This window comes from Macrotis lagotis, chromosome 2, assembly GCF_037893015.1.
Source record: "Macrotis lagotis isolate mMagLag1 chromosome 2, bilby.v1.9.chrom.fasta, whole genome shotgun sequence".
In the NCBI taxonomy this organism is placed as follows: Eukaryota; Metazoa; Chordata; class Mammalia; order Peramelemorphia; family Peramelidae; genus Macrotis; species Macrotis lagotis.
In genome coordinates, this window is record NC_133659.1 from 227,343,035 (window position 1) to 227,364,953 (window position 21,919).

The window sequence follows — 21,919 nt, forward strand, 5'->3', positions numbered from 1 at the left end:
AGAAAATATAAGAGGGACATGAGAGCTGCCTTCAAGTATTTAGGAGTGAATGTGGAGGTGAACTAGACTTGTTCTTGGCCCTAGTAGGTAAAAGTAGTAGTAATTGATAGGGCAAGTTTTAATAGAGTTAGTCTTAAATAAAGGATTTAGTCTTAAATAAAGGATATATGTATAATATATAACATGTTATATATTATAATACAGAATATAAATAATTTAGAGATATACATGTAAAGATAATATAAAGACATATGTATATTTACACATATATGCATATATATATATATATATATATATATGATAAAGAAAACGAAAAAATATCAGAGTAATCCAAAAAGTAAATGAGCTACCCTGAGAGGTATTGAGTACTAGAGGTCTTCTGACAAAAGATTGGAGGATTATCTGGGGTTATATTATAAAGGGGACTCCTGTTCAGATTTAGGATGGTCTAGATGACCTTTGAAAATCCCTTCCAACTTTGAGAATTTGAGAATTCCAAAGGAAAAATGTCCACAGTGCTTTTATATATGTTAAGATCGAAATTTTTCCTGTTACAATGAAAGCTCAGTTTTCTCTTGTGGACACCCATAAATATTCTTTTAAAGTCTGTTTGGTAATTACCTAGCCATGTGGCCTTGGGCAAGCCACTTAACCCCATTGCCTTGAAAAATTAAAAAAAATAGTCTGTTTGGATTGCCTTTTGAGGCATCATATCACAACTAAAGAAAATGAAATGGGCTATGTGTCAAATAACTGAGGGTCCCATTACAGATGCTACATTACTCTGACCCAATCCCTCCATCTGATTATGGGAGGAGCACCTGCAGGTCCTGCAGGGACAGGCAAAACTGAAACCACCAAAGACTTGGGCAGAGCTCTGGGTGTTATGGTATACGTCTTCAACTGCTCTGAACAAATGGATTATAAGGTGAGTGTTCAAAATTCTGAGATATCTGCTTCTCTAAAAGAGAAAATGCTACATTCTTGTTAGAAGATGGTATATAAGGGACTTCTTTCCTGAGCTGAGCAATGTTTTACATACTTTACCCTTAACATGAGGTATTCAATCTAGACAACTTGAGAGCTGAATGGACAGTGTGAGTAAGAAAAGTGTGAATATTCACAGCTTGCTGACAGTAGTCAACCTATTATATACACAACCATTACTGTGGTTAGGTCCATTGCGAATCATATATGTCTTAGTGGGTAGGATAAAAGTATGCTTTGGTATAGTAAATATGCAAGTCAATCTGGGTGTTTTCTCTTTATACTATGTATATTTCATATATATATATATATACATATATATGTGTATATATATATATATATATATATATATATATATATATATGTTTGGTACTCATCTACATACATAGGCTATGTAGATGAGTACAAACATTGGCCCATACACTTTTTTCCTTCCAATCTGCCCCCCTTCCCTATGGTGGAAAAATCGCTTTTGGGGGGGGGAGTAAAAATGATTTTCACTCAGCATAAATGATCACCTCTCTTAGTGAAAATAACTTTATGCTAATTATACATTACCTTAAATCAGTATTTTTTTCATTGTGAGATGGTTGGGTAAAATGTATTACTAGGTGATAGTTGGGTTGAATAAGCTCCCAGTTGCCTAAAAACAAATGCCTCACTTTATTCAGGAAGAGAGTCAGTTTTTGAGTCTTTCATTTCAAGACAGAAGGTTGTCCCAGGTGATCTGAAACAAAACTAGGCTTGGAGAGCACCTTAGACTTATTGCCTGAAAGCTGCTAAGTCCAGGCCCCAGGACTAGATCTAGAAAGGGTATTTTTGAGCAACTTTGGACTTAGTGATTCTACCCCTAGCTTGAAATGAAGAGTCTTTCTCTCTGGATTTCCAGAAAACCTGAGATGTCACTGTATACAACTCATTCTGGAACTAAACAGATTATAAGTACCATAGAATAAGGAAAGAATTCATTAATTTAGAATGAGACCAATTAGGCTTTCTCTGCAACTGCTTTTCAGTCATTTTCTAATAGTTATTATGTTTTCTGATCTTCTCCAGTCCTGTGGAAATATCTACAAAGGATTGTCCCAAACCGGGGCTTGGGGATGCTTTGATGAATTTAATCGAATCTCAGTAGAAGTTTTATCTGTGATTGCTGTGCAGGTATATCCATCATCAAAATTATAAGTTATAATAATATGTCAGCATCCTTGATTGCTTTGATGAATAGCCAATTGTCTTTCTGGTTTCCTACCATGTCATAAAGCAAACAGGTATACATATTTACAGATAATGGCTATAACATGTAAGTATATTATATATATATATATATATATATGTATATATGCAATATTTCCAGTTTAAACTTATTTGCACATAGAATCTAACATAAACTTTTTTCTGCATACAGAACCTTTATTCTAAAAGATGCTATGATATTCATATCTCAAACTTCCTTTACTCTAAATGGGTCTATGTCAGAAAATAAAATGAGCATATAAGACCTATAATTTGAATAGAGCTAAGGCTGTTGAATGTTTAGTTTTACTCTGATAAACTGCTTCTGGCCCAGTAGTACAGAGACTGGGTGATGTTTAAAACCAGAACTCTTAAGTTGATCTGGAGGTGAGAACTCTTAAAGAGTTTTTAAACTAGAATATTTCTGCTGGGAGTGGTAAATGGCCATATCTGCTTACAGGTTCTATATATGAGAGCCAAAATGACTAATAAGTAACAGGAGAGTTGAATAGCACATGAATTTGGAGTCAGAATACCTGGGTTTTGGTCATTTCCTCTTTATATGGGGTTCAGTTTCCTCCTATGTAAAATAAGGAAGTTGGACTTTAGCTTCCCTCCAAATCTAGATCCAATGTTTAATGAGCCCTTAATTTTTTTCCCTTCCTTGTGTCAACTATGAGGTTGACAATATATATAAGGAATGAAAATTTCTCAATTTCTCAATTTCTCAAATTTCTCAAAAACTCTCAGTCCTCGCCATGATGTCAATTATATTCTACTCTACAGATTATTTCAAAGGACTTCAGTCATGTCCCAAGTAAATTAAGGACTGCTTTTTTCCAATACATACAAAGATGTTTTCAACATTCATCCTTTCGCAAGCTTTTGAGTTCTATATTATTCTACCACCTTTCCCTGGCAGCGAATAATCTGATGAGGTTGTGCATGTACAATAGTGTTTAACATATTTCCATATTGTTAAGTTGTGAAAGAATTAGAACTAAGGGGTGTGGGGGGACCATGAAAAAGAAAGGGGAAATAATAAAAGTTTTTAAAATGAATATAGCATAGTGTATACAAGTAATGAATGCACAGGCTTTCTCTTGAAATTCTAGCTCTAGATCTGAAAACTGACATTTCAAGTAAAGAATTTTTTATTTAGTTATCCATATATCCATACATATATACATATGTGTATGTATCCATATATCCATATGTGTATGTGTTTCCTTAGGATCTCATCAATATAGGAAGGAAACTCTTATAGTTTCTATATCAAGATTTTCCTTCTTAAACTGATAAAGTGTAGGATGTAGGTATAAGATCACCCCCACAAATTTCAGCAATGTGATTTTCAGTATAAAGTCACAAAGAGTTTCCTGGGACCCTGAGAGTTTGCACAGTTTTAATATGTGCAAGAAGCAGAATTTGAATGCAAGTCTTCTTAACTCCACTGTTGGCCCTCTATTCATTATATCAAAGTGTAAATTAGGGGATTGGGTAATGGCTAATTTTCTTTTTTTCCTTCCATACTCCCCTCCTCTCTTCTCCCCTTCCCTCCTCCCCTCTCCCTTTCCCCTCCCCTCCCCTCCCCCCTCTCTCTCTCTCTCTCTCTCTCTCTCTCTCTCTCTCTCTCTCTCTCTCTCTCTCTCTCTCTCTCTTTCTGGATTTAAACCCAGCCTCCTCACTCTAGGTCCGGTGCTCTATTAACTCTGATACTTAACTGCCCCATTGGAATGATTAATTTTCAGTGAAAGTGTGTGTGGATATGTGAATGGATGAATTTTTGCAAATTCAAGCTAACAAAATTAAAGATTGCTTTTCCAATTCAAATGCCAATATAAACTTTCTTCTTATGTAATTATGCTGTTTAGGTCAAGTGTGTGCAAGATGCAATTCGAGCCAAGAAGACAATATTTAATTTCCTTGGAGATCAGATAAGACTCATTCCCACGGTGGGAATGTTTATCACCATGAACCCAGGTTATGCTGGTCGGGCAGAACTGCCAGAAAATTTAAAAGCCTTATTCAGGTACACATGCACAGATAATAATGATATTAATTACACTGGCTTTAGTAGTAAAGTAGTTTAGAGTCATAAAATATTCTGGGGTTTTTTTTATTCTGGGTTTTTTAATGGGTTTTTAATCTTCCCTTCTCCATTGATTTCCTCACTTCTGCCTATGAGTAACTCTGATCTCTCCAATCCTCCCAAAAGCTTTTCTTCAACCATATTTTCCCTTCAGCTATAGTCCCATTTCATTTCTCCTTTTTACTAACAAATTTCTTTCACTTACTCATCCCCCACTCACCTCTCAGTCCCTTAGATCCTAGTTCCCACCCCTACTGCTTCTGAGACTATTTTCTCAAAGGTGGCCATTTCAACAGGATACTCTCCTCTTCTTTGACTTCCAAACCAATTTTCCCTAGTTTTCCTTTTCTGATTCCGTTTCTGGAACCTTTTTTTTCCCATTCCCTAAGGTTCTGTCCTCTCTATACTTCCTTCCTCAGTTATCCCCTTTCAAGACTTTCATTATTAACATTTGGGATCTAGATCTTCAAGCCTGACCTTTCACCTCAGCTCCAGATCCATATCTCTAGTTGCCTACTGGTATTATGAGAGAAATTTAACAAAAATATAAACTGAGGCAATTCTCCCCACAGGATAACCTTTATTAGCAGAGGCATGTTATCTTCCCAAAAAGGGATTAAAAGTTTACTTCGACTTATGCTAAAGACCCCAAGCAAAAAAAACAATTCCCCTTATATAGGTTTTTGAGGAATACAAAACAAAGAACAGGAAAGAGTAAATGACATCATGAGAATGAGTTAACCATGATTGGTTACAAAGGGAGAAATATGATTGATTGGAAGTTTGTTAATGGAGACCAACAATGAGCCCCCTTCTCTCCTGAAATTAAGAAGTACTTATTGTTCGAGTCTATGTGCAAGCGTAAACCAGATATCCTTGAAGAATAGCTTAGTAGTATAGAGATATTAGGCCCTACTCTCTTGTATTCACATGCATCCCCAAGATTAGCTAAATTCTTGAAGCAAGAATGGATTAGTGATTAGCAGAAAAGCTAGATTTTTAAACAACTCATTATAAGCAAACTGAATTCTGAACCAAGTTTGGAGTCAGAGAACCATAACTTAGTCATAACACAAAACCAAATAATTGTATATAAGATAAAAAATAAATGACACAGGATCTCTTCTCACAGTACATCTGCATGTGTCCTACTGTCCTCTCAAACTTAAAAGGTATCCAAAACTAACCTTTTACTCTTTCACCCCAAACCTGATTCTTTCTTCTGACTTAACTATTTCAATCAATGGTATTATTCTTGGATTTTTTTTCTTTCCTTTACTAATTCTGTTGCTACTGTATTTCTCATGATTACCATTGCCAACATCTTTTATACAGGCTCTCATTACAAATGAAATAGCACATCCTTCCTAGTACTACCACCCATTTCTAATCCTGAGGCAACTAGGCAGTGCATTGACCTTGGTGTCAGGAGGATAAGAATTTGAATCTGGACTCAGACACTTGACTCTTACTAGCTGTGTAACCTTGGACAAGTCACTTAACCCCAATTGCCTTGCATCCAGGGCTATCTCCAGTCATCCTGATTCATAGCTGACCCACAGGGTCCAGACAGCTCTGGAGGAGAAAATGAGGCTGATGACTTAGCATAGCCCCCTCTCACTCAAATCCAATTCATGTGTTTGTCATGGTATTACCTCCCTGAGTGATATTCAAAACGAAGGAAAAAAACATTATTATACCAATTTCTAATCTTTTCCCTCTTTCAATCTATCATTCACACTGTAATCAGATTAATTTTCCAAGTCAGGTCATGCCATTCCTCTACTCAAAATCCTGAAATGGTCTCTTAACCTTTTTATGGCTCTTTAGTTTCATATTTAAGGCACTTCTTAATCTGGTGCTACCCTTACCTTTCCAGCTGTAGACCATATTATTCTCCCTTCCATACTTTAGCACTAGTTGACCTAATATGCATGTCTCATACTTTTCTGCCTCTGTACTTCTGTTCACCAGGCCTCCATATGCCTTTGAATGCCCTCTCCTATTCCTACTTCTTATTTAAAGCCTAACTCAAACTCTTTTCTGTAACTCCCCAGAAGCTGTAATTATCTTTCCCCTCATATCTTAGCATTTTTCACTTCCTTTATGCATTTATAATGAATTACTGTTGTGTGTGACACATCCCCCCATTAGATAATAAACTTCACGAAGGCAGACAATATATATATATATATATATATATATATATATATATATTCTCCTTTAATTTTTGTTTCTACTTGAGCACTTAGCACAACACATTTCACAGGAGCTTAATAGATGTTTATTGAGTAAATGAATGATTTAGTGAATTCATCATCTGGGAGTAGGGCCATGTATTCTTGACTATATGTTTACCTGAAAGCCCTAGAATCCCAAATGAACATAATTTCAGATTAATTTCTGAGAATAAAAAAGAACTAGGTGTTGAGTCCCTTTCCAGACTCACTTATCCTTCCCCAGGGGAGCATTGAAGGGGCAAGAGACAAGGAAGACAAGTTCTCTCTTTGTACACCAAGGTCTCCATTTATTTACCAAAATACAAGTGTGTCTTCTTTTGTAATATGGAAACAGGGTTAGGACTAGATGATTTCTAAGGTCTTTTGCATCTCTTATTTCTATAATCCTTAATAAAAATAATTAGAAAAAATTAACAAATATGAAATTACATACCCCAAAATCATCTGTTCAACATATCTGAATGATTTTTTATTATAATTTAACAGAAAAGAAAAATAAAGGATTTTAAGCTAAAGCCTTAATTTTGGGGAAATTGTAATTTGGACTATGGGATGAGATATAGTAAGACTGGGAAGGGGGAAAGAAAAGTCTTGATTAGGATATATTTCTTTCAGACCCTGTGCTATGGTGGTTCCTGACTTCGAACTCATCTGTGAGATCATGCTTGTTGCCGAAGGCTTTTTAGATGCCAGGCTTCTGGCTAGGAAGTTTATTACTCTCTATACATTATGCAAAGAACTACTTTCCAAGCAGGTATGTCTTTTCATATTATGTTTTGATTTATGAAGTGGAGCATGGAAAGGAAAAGAAGAGATAATGATAACTTTTGTTTACTGAATGCTCTAAACCTGACAATAATTTGGAGATATCTATGCCTTTACTCAAAGGAATGAATCTTTTTTTAAAATAAAAAAAGATTTTATTTATTTTAAGTTTTACAACTTTTCCCCAATCTTGCTTCCCTCCCCCCGCCCCCCACAGAAGAGTCTGTTAGTCTTCACATTGTTTCCATGCTATATATTGATCTAAGTTGAATGTGATGAGAGAGAAATCATATCCTTAAGGAAGAAAAATAAAGTATAAGAGATAGCAAAAGATAATAGATTTTTTTAAAATTAAAGGTAATAGTCTTTGGTCTTTGTTCAAACTCCACAATTCTTTCTCTGGATACAGATGGTATTCTCCATCACAGACAGCCCCAAATTGTCCCTTGTTATTGCACTGATGTAATGAGCAAGTCTATCAAGGTTGATCATCACTCCCATGTTAGGGTGTACAGTGTTTTTCTGCTTCTGCTCATCTCACTCAGCATCAGTTCATGCAAATAAAGGAATGAATCTTAATAGTGACTTCCAATGAACTAATGTACTTCAGTGTAATATTCTAGAAGTGCTTGTAGAATATAATAGATAATGAGTTCTTGGCACCATTAATAATGGAGAAATTTCACCAGATAGTTTTGGTTCCAAGGAACCCTCAGCAAATTGCACACATCACACTTTAGAAAGCTACCTTCTCTATGCAAAAAAAAAAAAAACCAAACAAAAAACAAAAAATCTGTCTGCTAATCACTAGGAATAATTAGCATACTATATTTACAGAAACCAGTCTGGGGATATATTGTTGTTCTCTTCTATAAGCAGAATCTCCCAACTAAACACTATCCTCCATTACTACAATGTCTGAACTTTTCCTTTTTTAACTTCCCAAGGTGTAAAGAAAATAACTAAGTCAATCATTTCTACTTGTAATGGGAGTTGGATGCCCTCAATGGTAGCTTTCGCATGACTTTTAGTACCCACAGAGCTAAGGCAAGGGAGCTTGTGTAAACTATAAGAAGTTCCATGGCATTAGACTCCTGGAAGACTTATATCTGGACAGAGAGATTAGGTCAGGTAATGTGAACTCAAAAAAGAAAAAAAAGAGGGAAAGTTATTTGTATTTGGGTACCAAAAAAATAAAAATATGTAGATAGTAATTGTTTAAAAAAAACCAAACACCAAATATCTGGGAGTTTAAGTGGAGTGAAAGTGCAATATGAGTCAGGACTGTGACATGACAGTAAAAAAACTATTACAATCTGGGGATGCCTTAAGAGGGGAGTAGTTTCCAGGTGATAGTCCCTTGTCAGACCCTATCTGGATCTGGGCACAAGGGATTAAAAGGGATATGAATACTTAGGAGGATGGTGTAGAATCTTGAATGGAAAATGAAGTATTATTATTATTATTATTATATTCTTGGGCACCCATGAACAGAGAGCAGTTTTGAAGTAGTGATTTGTAGTGTACTGAGTGAGAAATAGCAGTAATTCAGTTATAATCAGAGACGACAAGACCGGGTGATCACTTCCACTCAGAGAGTGCTAAAATTCCAGGAGCCAACATTGAAGTAAAGCCATCCCTAAGAAATTGAAATAAATCTTCATGCTAGTCTTTGAAAGAATGCTAAACTCATTTCTAGGTTTTTTCACACACACATTCATCAGTTTTTCCTTGGAGCTTTCTTTACCATCCATCATGAGACTAAACCCACTTCTGTATGGAGAAAAAGAATGATTCCACCATTTAATTATCTCTTGTAATATACATTGTTTTATGTCCTATTTTTTTTTTTTTTTTGCTATTGGGTTGGTTGTTCTTGCTTGGTCTTATAGTATTACACTTGATGTGGGGGCTTAGGATATGATTTTTGAAATTGATTACCCAAAATGCCCAAAGTATACACTGGACCTCAAAAAAAAAAGCTAGTGAGGGTATTATAGAAACATACCTCTTAATATTTGAAGGTGTCCTGCTGCTATATCATATAAGGACATCTCTTGGGTTTTGTCAGGGAGGAAGCAGGCTGCTTCAAGAAAACCCAATGAAAAAGGGATATGATACAGAAGTACAATCCTTGATGGAGATGTGGAGTACATAAAGTTAGTATATGGTGATGATGTTTTTGATCATCTATTTGGCAGGATCACTATGACTGGGGTTTGCGGGCCATCAAATCTGTACTGGTAGTAGCTGGTTCTCTAAAAAGAGGAGATCCCACACGTGCAGAAGACCAAGTCCTCATGAGAGCTCTGAGAGATTTTAATATTCCCAAAATAGTAACAGATGACTTGCCTGTGTTCATGGGACTAATTGGAGATTTGTTCCCAGCTCTGGATGTTCCTAGAAAACGAGATCTAAATTTTGAAAGGGTAAGGCTATAGACACTTAAAAAATCTTTCAATTGCTCAGTATAATTGTGACCTTCATTTCTCTCCATTTAACAATCTGGTTCATTCCTCTGACCTAAGTGGTATATGCAAACATAGGGATGAATGACTTGTGTATTTTTCCTAATATTCAGCATTTACCCATTCATTCATTTGCCAAAAGGCACTTTGTTAGGTGCTAGGAATGAAAAGCTGAAATGTCACACAATTCCAACATTCAGGAAGCTTGCCTTTAGTAGGATAATAAGTCATATACATAAATAAATAAATACTATACAGGGTTAAGTGAGATCTGAGCAAATGGGGGAGAGGTCAGAGTGAGAAAGATCCTTTTTTATATTGGAGAATTGGAGAATTGTGTACTTGACCTAGGATTTGAAGAAAGATTTTATCAGGAGGTATGGAAGGATTCTGTTCTGAGAATGTAGGTTGGTGTGTGCAAACATACAAAGATAGGAAAGACCAGGATGAGACTGAAGAACAGTAGTTCAATAAAGATGAATTGTATGAGGGAGAGAAGTGTAAAAATAAGGCTGTCAAGGTTATTAGAATAAGATTGGAGAAGACCCTGAATACCATACTAGGAAATATGTATTTTAGGCAAGAGGGAACTACTCAGGTTTTTTTGAGTAGAGAAGTTACATGTCTAAACATCTGTTCACTGTGCATATTATAGTGCTCTGATAGTGGTTGAAAGATTAATTGGAAAAAGGAGAAATGGAAAGCAGGAAAACTTGTTAGGATACTATTACTACAATCTGGGTAAGAGGTAATAAAAACTTTAACCTGACAATAATGGGGAAACACAATAGATATTACAAAGATAGGTTTGCCAGGACTTGGGAATGAAGAAAAGAGCTGTCAAAGATGACATTGATGTTTTGAGGGTAGGGGTCACTAGAAAAAGGGTCATGTCATGAACAAACAGGAAAGTAAAGAGGAAGAGCAGCAGATTTTCAGAGGAAGATTATTATCTTGCCAGCATTTATGGCATCTTATCATTTATGTACAACTTTACATAGATAGGTCCTATTATTATCCTTATTTTACAAATACAGAAACTGAGATGAACAGAAGTTAAGATACTTGCTCAAGATCACATAGCAGTTAGTGTCTGAGTCATGAGTCATCTTCCTGAGTGATTGACTACAGATCTAGCACTCTAACCACTTTGCCACCTGTTGTCCTGTAATATTTGTTTAACATATTGTAATTTTCAAAATCAGTTTTAAGACTGTGAAGTGTTAACATTTCAAGATGTTACATGTCCAGTAGGCAATTGGAAAGACACCTAAAGTACAGGTGAGAGGTTGGGGATGGAGAGAAAAATATGGGGAATCTGTCACTTGGAGAGGTAATAATGAAATCTGTTAAAAAATGGATGATCTCAAGGAAGAGACTTTAAAAGAAAAGGACTGAGGACAAAATCCTTAGGTTCATGTATTCTTGGGAGTTGAAAGTTTAGAAGAACCAGAGAAGATAGAAAGAGTGGCTAATTAGATAATAGGAGAAATAGGGAAACACAATTTGAAGGAAACCTCTGGAGGAAAGAGAATCAAGGAGAGTAGTGATCAGTAGTATTAAATTCAGCAGAAAGACTGAGGAAGGTAGATTGACAAATTGGGTTTAGTAAATTGAAGCTCTTTGGTGAATTTAAGTAGTTCTTGGGTATGGAAGCCAGATTACAGTAGTCTGACAGTCAGTAAAATGGTGAAAAAGTGAGGATGTCTCAAAATAAACTCACTTGAAAACCAGATAGCTATTTTCCTAAGATTCAGTTCCTCTGATTTCTAGGACATTCCTTGGATAAGATGCTTGGGAAACTGAATTAATAGCCTGATGCCTCCATCCATCTTCCTCCATTCCATACCAGAGAGAGTAGGCTAATGAAACTATTCCCATTCTTCTATATATATCTGCTATTCTGTCTCTAGTCTGTCATGAGCTGTCTCTCTATGTTGGACAGGATTAGATAAATACTTAGTGTAAGAGATGGGAAGATATGATTCCCAGAAGGGAATTCAATATAGTTAAGGAAGATCACAAGATATAATTATAAGATAGAAAGGAATCTTCCTACACTCTCACAACAAACTGTGAAAATGTTCCAGAATCAACTTAGTGTCCTTCTAATTGAACGAAGGCAAATAAATATATTGTGATCAACTGAAATCGTCAATACAGATAAGAAGCAAACCACTTAGCAGTTCAAGGGTTTGAAATGTAGAGTTGGAAATAGGTATGGAGGACACCCCTACTCCTGGAGTGGAATGACATCCCTGCTTTGTGACAATACCAATTCCTCTCTAACTCTCCTTCAAAACCCATGGGGATCATGCAAAATCTAAGAAGTCCAGTCTCAAACCTTCTCTCCAATTGTCCATGTAAATTAAGCAACTAAAATGAAATCAACTTTGTCAGACTTTGTTCCAATTTGGGGTGTAGAAAAAATATGGTGGCCTTATACATCCTCTCTTTAAATTTTCTTTTTGCTCCCTATATATTTTGTGTGGCTGTAGCTATTTATGTGATTTCTCTCCCACTGGAACATGAATTCCTGTTTTTGCTTTTTTTTGTCTCCCAACATTCAGCCAGATTCATGAACATGGTTAAATGATATAGCTTTACTTAATTCATATTAGTTACCCTTCAGGTTGGTGTCTCCCTGAAGAGATTTTGGAAGAGCTCCTTAATAAGGGGACATCCTCAGGTATCTGTAAGGATGGGCTATTTCTTGAGAAGCTCTCCACACAGGACATTCTTTCTACTTTGTGGTAAATTCTCTCATCACAGTCAATTCCCTTTCCCCAAATTTGGAGGAGGGAGGGAGGGAGAAGGCATTATCATATACCATTGGAAACTTGCAATCCCTTATTACTTACCAATCTATTTTATATGGTCTTTGCTTCATGCTTTGCCTCTTGAATAAGAGAATGTCTGCTTTCTCTTCCCAACTCCAGATCATCAAACAGAGCATTATTGAGTTGCAGTTGCAGGCAGAAGATAATTTTCTGCTGAAGGTTGTGCAATTAGAAGAATTACTGCAAGTGAGACACTCTGTGTTTATAATTGGAAATGCAGGAACCGGTAAATCGCAGGTAAATGGGGTTTGGGGAACTGGATTTTTGGCTACAGTAGGAATCTAATGGTAGCTTTCTCTATTCCCTCCCATTTCCCTATGCCTCACCAATATCCTTTTGTTCTTTTTCCCTCCCCTTTCTTCATCACAACTGAAGACTTTTGGAGCAAATACATTGGGGAGGGGAGGAACCTTTGTAATATCAAAAAGTTTTGTTTGATTTTCCTTCTGTTCTTCTTTCACTCCTACCCCATCCAAATTTTGATATGCAATAAGAAATGGAGGTCAGGGGCTGGAAGAACGGAGAAGAATGAGGAATAGGGATGGGGTAGGGCGTCCTAGACAGTAAGGTCAACAGAACCAAGAAAAGGAAATAAATGCCTTATGGGAGTGGGAAAGGAAAGGGAATCCCTTGTGGCAACATGATTGGGACAACTCTGCTTTTATTAGATATTGAATGAAGGGGAGGGAGGCACGTGAGAAGCAGCCCACGATCACCCTGCCATACCCTAACATACTAGTCCTCTTTTACCCCTTGAATCAGCAAGAAAATTCCACTAGTCTTAACTGGTACTATTTTGCAGTTTTTAGTTGTTATTACTCCCAGTTCATCAATGGAAAGAATTTAATCCCTTTCTTCTTCTCAGCTCCCTGCAAAAAATGCAATGAGCTCATTTTATTTTTTGATTTCTAAAAATTTTTTCCAATTACTAAATGTTATGAAAGTTTTTCAACATTTATCAACTTGAATATTTATAAGTTAAACAGTTTTATATCACCCTCCCTTTACACACCCCTCCCCTCAGCAGCAAAGTGTCTGATAAAAATTGTATATGTACATTTGTGTTTAACATATTTACATATTGGACATTTTGTGTATGAGGATTTGGAACTAAGGGGGGGGAAAAGGAAACCATGGGATAGGAAGGAAAAACATGAGAAGTTTTTTTTTTTTTTAATGCAAGGCAATGGGGTTAAAGTGGCTTGCCCAAGGCCACACAGCTAGGTAATCATTAAGTGTCTGAGGTCAGATTTGAACTCAGGTACTCCTAACTTCAGAACTGGTGCTCTATCCACTGAGCCACCTAGCCGCCCCAAGAAGTTTTAAAAAAGTGAACACAGTATCCTTCAGATTCAGATTCCCTTTGCAAATGTGGATGATGATGTCCCTTTCCAGGGCTTGTCCTAGATCTCTGAACTACTGAGAAGAACCACATCCATCATTGTTAATCAGCTCACGATGTTATTAATAAATATAATGTTCTCTTGGTTCTGCTCCCTTCACTCAGCATCAGTTCATGTAATTCTTTTCATGCTTCTTTAAAGTTTGATTCATGATTTCTTATAGAACAATAGTACTCCATAACATTCATAACTACAACTTATTCAACTATTCCTCATTTGATGGGTATCCCCTCAATTTTCCAATTCTTTGGCACTACAAAAAGAGCTACAATAAATATTTTCCCATTTTTTATGATTTCTTTCAGATATAGGCCTAGTATTGGTATTGCTGGGTCAAAGGGAAGGTGAACAGATTTATTGCTCTTTGGACATAATTCCATATTGCTCTCCAAAATAGTCTCATTTTAAAGAATGTAAATGATCATATAAAACCCTATAGGAAATTATCTGGGATACTGCAACAAGTAACAGAGTAGTTACAGATATACAGGTATTCCAGTCAATCCCAGCCTTCTCAGCACATTTTAGGTAAAAGCTCTTTTATTTGGATCAATTCCTACATCTCCTAGTTGTTATTTCCAGAATTGAGCCCTTACATATATTCAGTTATTATATCCAAGCCAAGGAATTTGATCTGGCAGGACCTGCTGTCAGTCCTCATAGAAGTCACTATACCCAAATTTTTGTTGTAAGTTCACAGCACTGACCTAAACAGTAAATATATTTCTATATTCTTTCTATATTCCCTAACTTCCCCATGCCCAAATGGAACTTCTATTTGATAGGACTGGCTTTAAAGCAATTCTTTGATTAAAAAAAAAAATTTCTCTTTTGGTCTACCCCTGAAAAATTCTGCCCTTTGGGCTTCTGGCAGCTTTTCCATTTGGCTTAATGTTTCCTTGAGCTCTCAGAAATGTAACTTCCAGATTTTTTTCCTCTGGTCCTAAACAAACCTATTCACATGCTATATAGTATTTTTTCTGGCTGTTTATGTGAGTAGTCTCATCCTTGTTTTAAATTATCTTTGCTCGGAAATTACACTTGGTTCTCAAAATCAATGCCAGTGAAGTATGTCTTAGCAGGTCTTACCAAATCGATAAAGTTTCTACAGTGAATCTAGAGATAAACTAGTTTTCTTTAGTCTAATGCCCCACTTCACTTAGTTCAGGGAAGTACATCACCAAAAAGTTGGCCATTTTTTTGCTTATGTCAATTTGTGAAGTCATCTACTCGTGTAAAGAGAGGTTGTAGTCTATGTTGATAAAGGGGAGACTCAATGTGATTGTATAATAAATGTGCTCACTTAGATTGTCCAAAATAGAGATATGGCTTGTGGGTAGCATAGCTAGATACAATCTAAGGTCTAGTCCACCTCTGTGTAGAGGAGAGCCAATGGCCATATCTATACCACCCACCACTAAGCCATATTGGGGGTGGAGAGGCACAACCAGGTCCCAGAAGAACCCACCAAACTGAAAGGGATATTGGACTACAATTATATCTATTAGGCCCCATCAAACTTTGATAAGCTAGGGAATGATTGGTTGAGAATAAAAGCTGCTTCCTAAGTTAAGAAAGCCCTTAGCTTACACTCACCAATTTAGCTTCTTCTCATCAAATACTATTTACACAAATTAAAGTTATACAGATTAGACTGTACCAGAGAATATCAGTAAATGAGTAAAAATCAGTAAATGAGATTTAGCTGAGAATGACTTGCCAGTACCTTAAGGTGCAGTTTGTGATCTTTTCCATTTGGTTTATCGTGAGTTGGCCTGAGTTTGGTTTGTCAAAGTATCTCTTTGTAGAAGTAACCACCAACAATTTATTGAATACCTAGAGCAATAGTGTAATTGAGGCATACACTTTAGCATTCTAGTCAATGTGAGATCTGAAATGAGGGAATCATTGATTCTTGGGTTTCAGTTTATATGTGTTTCTAATGAAATTGAAAAGATAACATCTCTTTTTTCATTTGACTCATTTAACATTAGAATTACCTTTAATGGATTCCCATTTGCCTTTATCTTTCTTTGAGGTTAATTTTTTTTTTTAGGATTTTGAAGGGCAAATGGGGTTGAGTGGCTTGCCCAAGGCCACACAGCTAAGTAATTATTAAGTGTCTGAGGTCGGATTTGAACTCAGATACTCCTGACTCCAGGGCTGGTGCTCTATCCACTGCGCCACCTAGCTGCCCTGAGGTTAATTCTTTTTTTAAAAAAAATTTAACTTTTTTTGGGATGGCATTAGTTTTTATATCATTGTTATTTCTGAACATAGACTTTTTATCCTCCTTTCCCCACTCAACACTCCCCAGGTCCTGGAATTGAATAACAGTTAAGTGACAACATCTAACAGTATATGCAACATTCTCCTCCTTCAGTCTCCCTCCTCCCTGCTATGGGTCCAAGGCAGGGTATCACAATTGCTCATATCTCAGCTTCATTATATCACTTTTTATTTATAATGCTTCTTCAGTCATTATGTATATTATTTTTCTGGTTTCACTTATCTCATTCTGTGTCTGTTTATTTATAATTATTTGTTTCCCTGAATTCATTATATTCAAAATTTCTGATGATACACTGATATTCCACTAATTTATAAGTCATCCAATGAGCATGCAGTTTGTTTCCAGTTCTTGCTATGATGCATATTTTATTATTTTTTCCATATGTGTATTATTGGCAGCAGATTAATTCTAGATTGGTTTCCTTCTTTGTCATCTGGTAAACCCCAACAATACCTCTCCATCGGTGGTTGCAAGCTTGAGAAAGCAAGTAGAAATAGAAAAATTAAACCATTTTCAAAAACTTGTAGAAATCCAAAGTCAAGTTAAAATGACTTGGGATTATCTTTTGATTAGAATTGTCTCTGCCCCTGTTTTGTTGCATTGGTTTGGATTATTATTTGCAGGTATTTATAACAGGATGTATCTTATTCTTAGCCCCTTTCTGGGGATGAGATCATTCTTTTAGAAGGTTTAAGACAAATTTGGTCCCCTGCCACAACTATGATGGCGTTCAATTACAAATTAATCACATTCTATCATCTCTTCTCAGGTTTTGAGATCCCTCAATAAAACCTATCTGAACATGAAAAGAAAAGCTGTTGCAGTGGATCTTGACCCCAAAGCAGTCACATGCGATGAACTATTTGGTATCATTAATCCTGCTACGAGAGAGTGGAAAGATGGTAAAAAGTCTTCTTCTAGAAACTGCCATTTTGAATGTCCATAATTATTGTGTATTATAATCTATTGAAGGAAAATATTATGTGTGCATTCAGATGCCGATACAACTTTGAATGGATCACCCTCCTCAAAAGCCCTCAATTATTCCACATTGTCTACAGAATAAAATACAGACTTTAAGCCTGGAATTTGAGGCCCTCCATGATCTGTTGCCAGACTGCCTTTCTATATAGCTAGCCATTTTTTTCATATAGTAAATTCTTTACATCTTTTAGTCAACAAGGATTTATAAAGTATCTACTTCATTTCACAAAGAAAGGCAAAAGATAATCCCTATTCTTTAGGAGCTCATGGTCTAAAAACCTGGAAAATAATAACAATAACAACAACAAAAAATTATAATTAACATTTATATAGTACTTTCTACAGACCCAACATTGTGCTAAGTACTTTACAATTATTATCTCATTCGATCCGCAAAACAATCCTGTGAGGTAGGTTTTATTTTTACTCCTGTTTTATAGATGAGGAATTGAAGTAGAGTTTAAGTTACTTGCCCAAGGTCAGATAGTGACTAAATTCCTGAGGCTGGATTAAAACTCAGGTCTTCCTGTCTCTAGGTCTGGCAATCTATCCACAATACCACTCATACATCCTATTGGAGAGTATAACATATAGATAAGTAAACAAAATAATTTGAAGAAAAAGAAAACAGTTTAAGGAGATCAGAAAAAGTCTCCCATGGGAGGCACCTTAAATAAATCTTGAAAGCAGCTAAGGAGTTTAGCTTAGCTGAATGAGACTGGAATGAATTCTAGGGATGATAGAAAGCCTATAAAAAGAGACCATCTAGAAATGAAATGCTGAGTTCAGAGAACCACAAATGGTCCATTCTTTAAAATCCAGCTCAAATGTCTCTTCTACAAAACTAAACTTCCCAGTTAGAAGTTATTTTTTTCCTCTCATTTTATCTCATAGCACTTTAGACTTATTGTGATTGGCATCATATTTAACTATACAACTTCCCCTCCTAAAACACAAGCTCATTATGGTTGTATATCTTATTTATCTTTGTAGCTCATATTGTTGAATGACGTTAGGAATGCTTTAGAAGGGGATACATGCATTGTCACTAGATTTACTAAGTTCCTAAGGGGGACTAGTCTATCTCCAATTATGACTCTTCTCCCCAGGCCATCTTCTTTTATATATACTTCATCCATACCTTTTCACTTTCTTTTTAAAAAAAAATTTGGTTTATTTTATATTATTACAATAATTTTGTTATAAGAGTAAACATAACCCCCCCCCAAGAAGATGAGAAACCTCAAGAATAGTGAGAGAGAGAAAAAAAATATACTTCAGTCTATGTTCAGATTCCAATGGCTCTGTCTCTGGGGTGAGTTGCCTTTTTTTTTTTATCATAAGACCACCAGAGAAGTTGCTTCAATATTTTTCCCACAGTTGCTATTACTAGTTGTTTTTCCTTCCACTCTATTCGTCCCCACTCTCATTTATTCTATTCTCTCTCTCCTTTCATCTTGTCCATTTCCAAAAGTGTGTTGTATCTGAGTACCCTCTCCCCCAATCTTCCTTCTCTTCTATCACCTATTCCCCCCCTTCCCTCTCCCCATCCCCCCTTATTACATCCCTTTCTTCTCTTTTTCTCTAGGGTAAGATAGATTTCTATACCCTATTAAGTGTGTGTGTGTGTGTGTGTGTGTTATTTCCTCTTTGAGCCATTTCTGATGAGAATGAAGATTCACTCATTCTCCCTTGCCTTCCCCCATTCTACTCCATTGAAAAAGCTTTTTCTTGATTCTTGTGTGAAATATCTTAGCTGCTCCTTCTCCTTTCTCTTCCTCCTAGTACTTCCATTTATCACCCATTGACTCCATCTTTTTACTATATTATACCATTATATTCTGTTTCTTCCTGTGTCCTGTCTATATATACTCCTTCTAACAGTTCTTATAAATGAGAAAGTTCATATGAGTTATCAATGTCTTCTTCCCATGCAGGAACAGTTCAATATCATTAAGTTCCTCATAGTTAGTCATTCTCATCCACCCCCTCTATGGTTCACCAGAGTCCTGTACTTGAAGATCAAACTTTCTGTTCAGCTCTGGTTGTTTCAATAGGACAGTGTGAAAGTTCCATTTCATTGAAAGTCCATCTTTTTGCCTGAAAGAAGATGTTCAGTTTTGCTGGGTACTTGGTTGAAACCAAAATCTTTTGCCTTCTGGAATATCATATTCCAATCCCTAGGAGCCCTTAATGTAGATAATGCCAGATCCTGTGTAATCCTGACTATGGAGCCATGGTAGTTGAATTGTTTGTTTCTGGCAGCTTTTAGTATTTTCTCTTTGACTTGGGAGTTTTGGAATTTGGCTATAATATTCCTGAAGTTTTTCTTTTAGGATCTCTTTCAGAAGGTGACCAGTGAATTCCCTCAATTTCTATTTTACCCTCTGTTTCTAGGATCTCAGGGCAATTTTGCTGTATTATTTCTTGAAAAAGGAAGTCTAGGCTCTTTTCCTGGTCATGAATTTCAGGTAGCCTAATAATTTTTAAATTATTCTTCTGGATCTGTTTTCAAGGTCAGTTGTTTTTCAAATGAGATACTTCACATTGTCTTCTAATTTTTGTTTTTCTTGGAAGAGTTTTATTTCTTCCTGATTTCTCACAAAGTCATCAGGCTCCTTTAATTCCATTCTGCATTTGAAGGAGTTATTTTCTTCAGAGAGCTTTTTTATCTCCTTTTCCATCTTACCAATTCTGCTTTTTAAGGTATTCTTCTCCTCATTTGCCTTTTTTTTTTTGCCTTTTCCATTTGGCCTAAACTGGTTTTTAACATATTCTGTTCTTCAGTATCTTCTTGTATTTCTTTCACCAAGCTGCTGATTTGGTTTTCTTGATTTTTTCTGCATCCCTCTCATTTCTCCTCTCAATTTTTCCTCCACTTCCCTTAATTGCTTTTCAAAGTCTTTTTTGAGCTCATCCATAGTCTAAGCCCATTTTCTATTTCTCTTAGAGGTTTTGGATATGGAAGCTTCTATTTTGTCATCATCTGAGTATGTGTTTTGATCTTCCATGGGACCAAAGTTATTTTCTATGGTCAGATTCTTCTTTTTCTGTTGTTTATTCATTTCCTCAACCCAAGTCTAATTTACAGCACTTCTAATGCTCTGGGTTTTTTTGGGGGGGGACACCCCACTGGGACCTTTATTCCTCCAAGGTCTTATGCTCTCTTGCCTGTGCTTTGATATGTAGATAACCACAGGCACTCCCCTCTGCCCTGGAGCTGTGAGGAGGGTCCTGGCTATTTTAATATGAAAGGTCAAACTGCAACCTGGATCTGAGTGTGGGCAAACAGCAGAGTCCTGCCCCAGGAAGAACAGAGAGATTTCTACAGTCTCCCCTGAGCCCCCCTTACTGTCTGTGGGCTGTGCTCTGGAGGTACAGGCTGGTTTCCCCTGATTCTCACTACAGGTTCTGCGGCCAGTGCTCCTCACTCCACACTCATTCTGGTGTGGCAGAGTTCTCTCACTGCCCCTTCAAGCTGTTCCCAGTTATCCCTGGGCTGGGATGGGCTGGACTAGGCTGCATTTGGGGCTTCCAACTCTAGTCCTGGTGAAACACACCTTTCCTGTGGGACTTCTAAATTATCTTGAACTGGGAAAATGTATGACTCAGTCTTTCTGTGGGTTTTGCCCCTCTCAATTTTGACTAGAGTCATAATTTGACAGCTTTTGGAGTTTGGAGGGGGACAAGTTTCCAGAAAATGCTGCCTTCAAGCTGCCATCTTGGCTACACCCCGCCTTTTCATTTTCTTTAATAGATTTCCCAGCTCTACCCATCCACCTAATATTCCCCCTCTCTAATTATTAATTTTCCCCTATCTACTGAGAATTTTTCTGCTACCCTCAAACATTTCCAAGTGTCTCCTATCCTTAAAAGAATAATTCTCTGGGGCAGCTAGGTGGCATAATGGATAGAGCACCGGCCCTGGAGTCAGGAGGACCTGAGTTCAAATCTGGCCTCAGACAGTTAATAACTACATAGCTGTGTGGCCTTGGGCAAGCCACTTAACCCCATTGCCTCAAAAAACTAAAAACAAACAAACAAAAAAAGAGTAATTCTCATGGACTCTAATCTCAAGCAATCATCCTAGATCTCTCTTCCCTTTAAAGAGCCAAATTCCTAGGAAAAGTTGTTAAACTTGCTTCCACTTCCTATCCTCTCTTTACAAGAAAACCCCACTTGGGGTCACAGAGTTAGACTTGACTGAAATGACTGAACAGCTTTCCTAACAACAATATAAAATCTTTGAGAGATTCTTTCACTTTATATTTGTATCCTCAAGACCTAGCATTGTTCTTAGCACATAACAGGTGCTTGATAAATGCTTATTGATTGATCTTATTGCAATTTTCTTTTCCTAAAGAATGTAATGGTTCACATATTAAAAATAAAATAACTAAATGAAATGCTGTTAACCACACAGGACTTTTTTCTACCATAATGCGGGACCTGGCTAATCTAACTCACCAAGGACCTAAATGGATTGTTCTGGATGGGGATATAGATCCCATGTGGATTGAGTCCCTGAATACTGTCATGGATGATAATAAGGTTAGCTGAGGGAACTTAATGGACTTTCCTTCTTCCTTTTCCTATGTTTGGTGATTTCCT

The 21,919-nt window shown here is 36.5% G+C and overlaps 1 protein-coding gene across 1 annotated transcript in view; it reads left to right on the forward strand.

The window, feature by feature from the left end:
- Positions 1-21,919, forward strand: part of DNAH17 (dynein axonemal heavy chain 17) — a 167,789-nt gene that overhangs the window by 83,037 nt on the left and 62,833 nt on the right. Inside the window, exons 36-43 of the mRNA XM_074225035.1 lie at positions 772-928; positions 2,044-2,148; positions 4,098-4,255; positions 7,171-7,309; positions 9,522-9,749; positions 12,728-12,865; positions 17,094-17,226; positions 21,732-21,859. Coding sequence (XP_074081136.1) covers positions 772-928; positions 2,044-2,148; positions 4,098-4,255; positions 7,171-7,309; positions 9,522-9,749; positions 12,728-12,865; positions 17,094-17,226; positions 21,732-21,859 — 1,186 coding nt within the window. The remainder of the gene's footprint in view (positions 1-771; positions 929-2,043; positions 2,149-4,097; positions 4,256-7,170; positions 7,310-9,521; positions 9,750-12,727; positions 12,866-17,093; positions 17,227-21,731; positions 21,860-21,919) is intronic.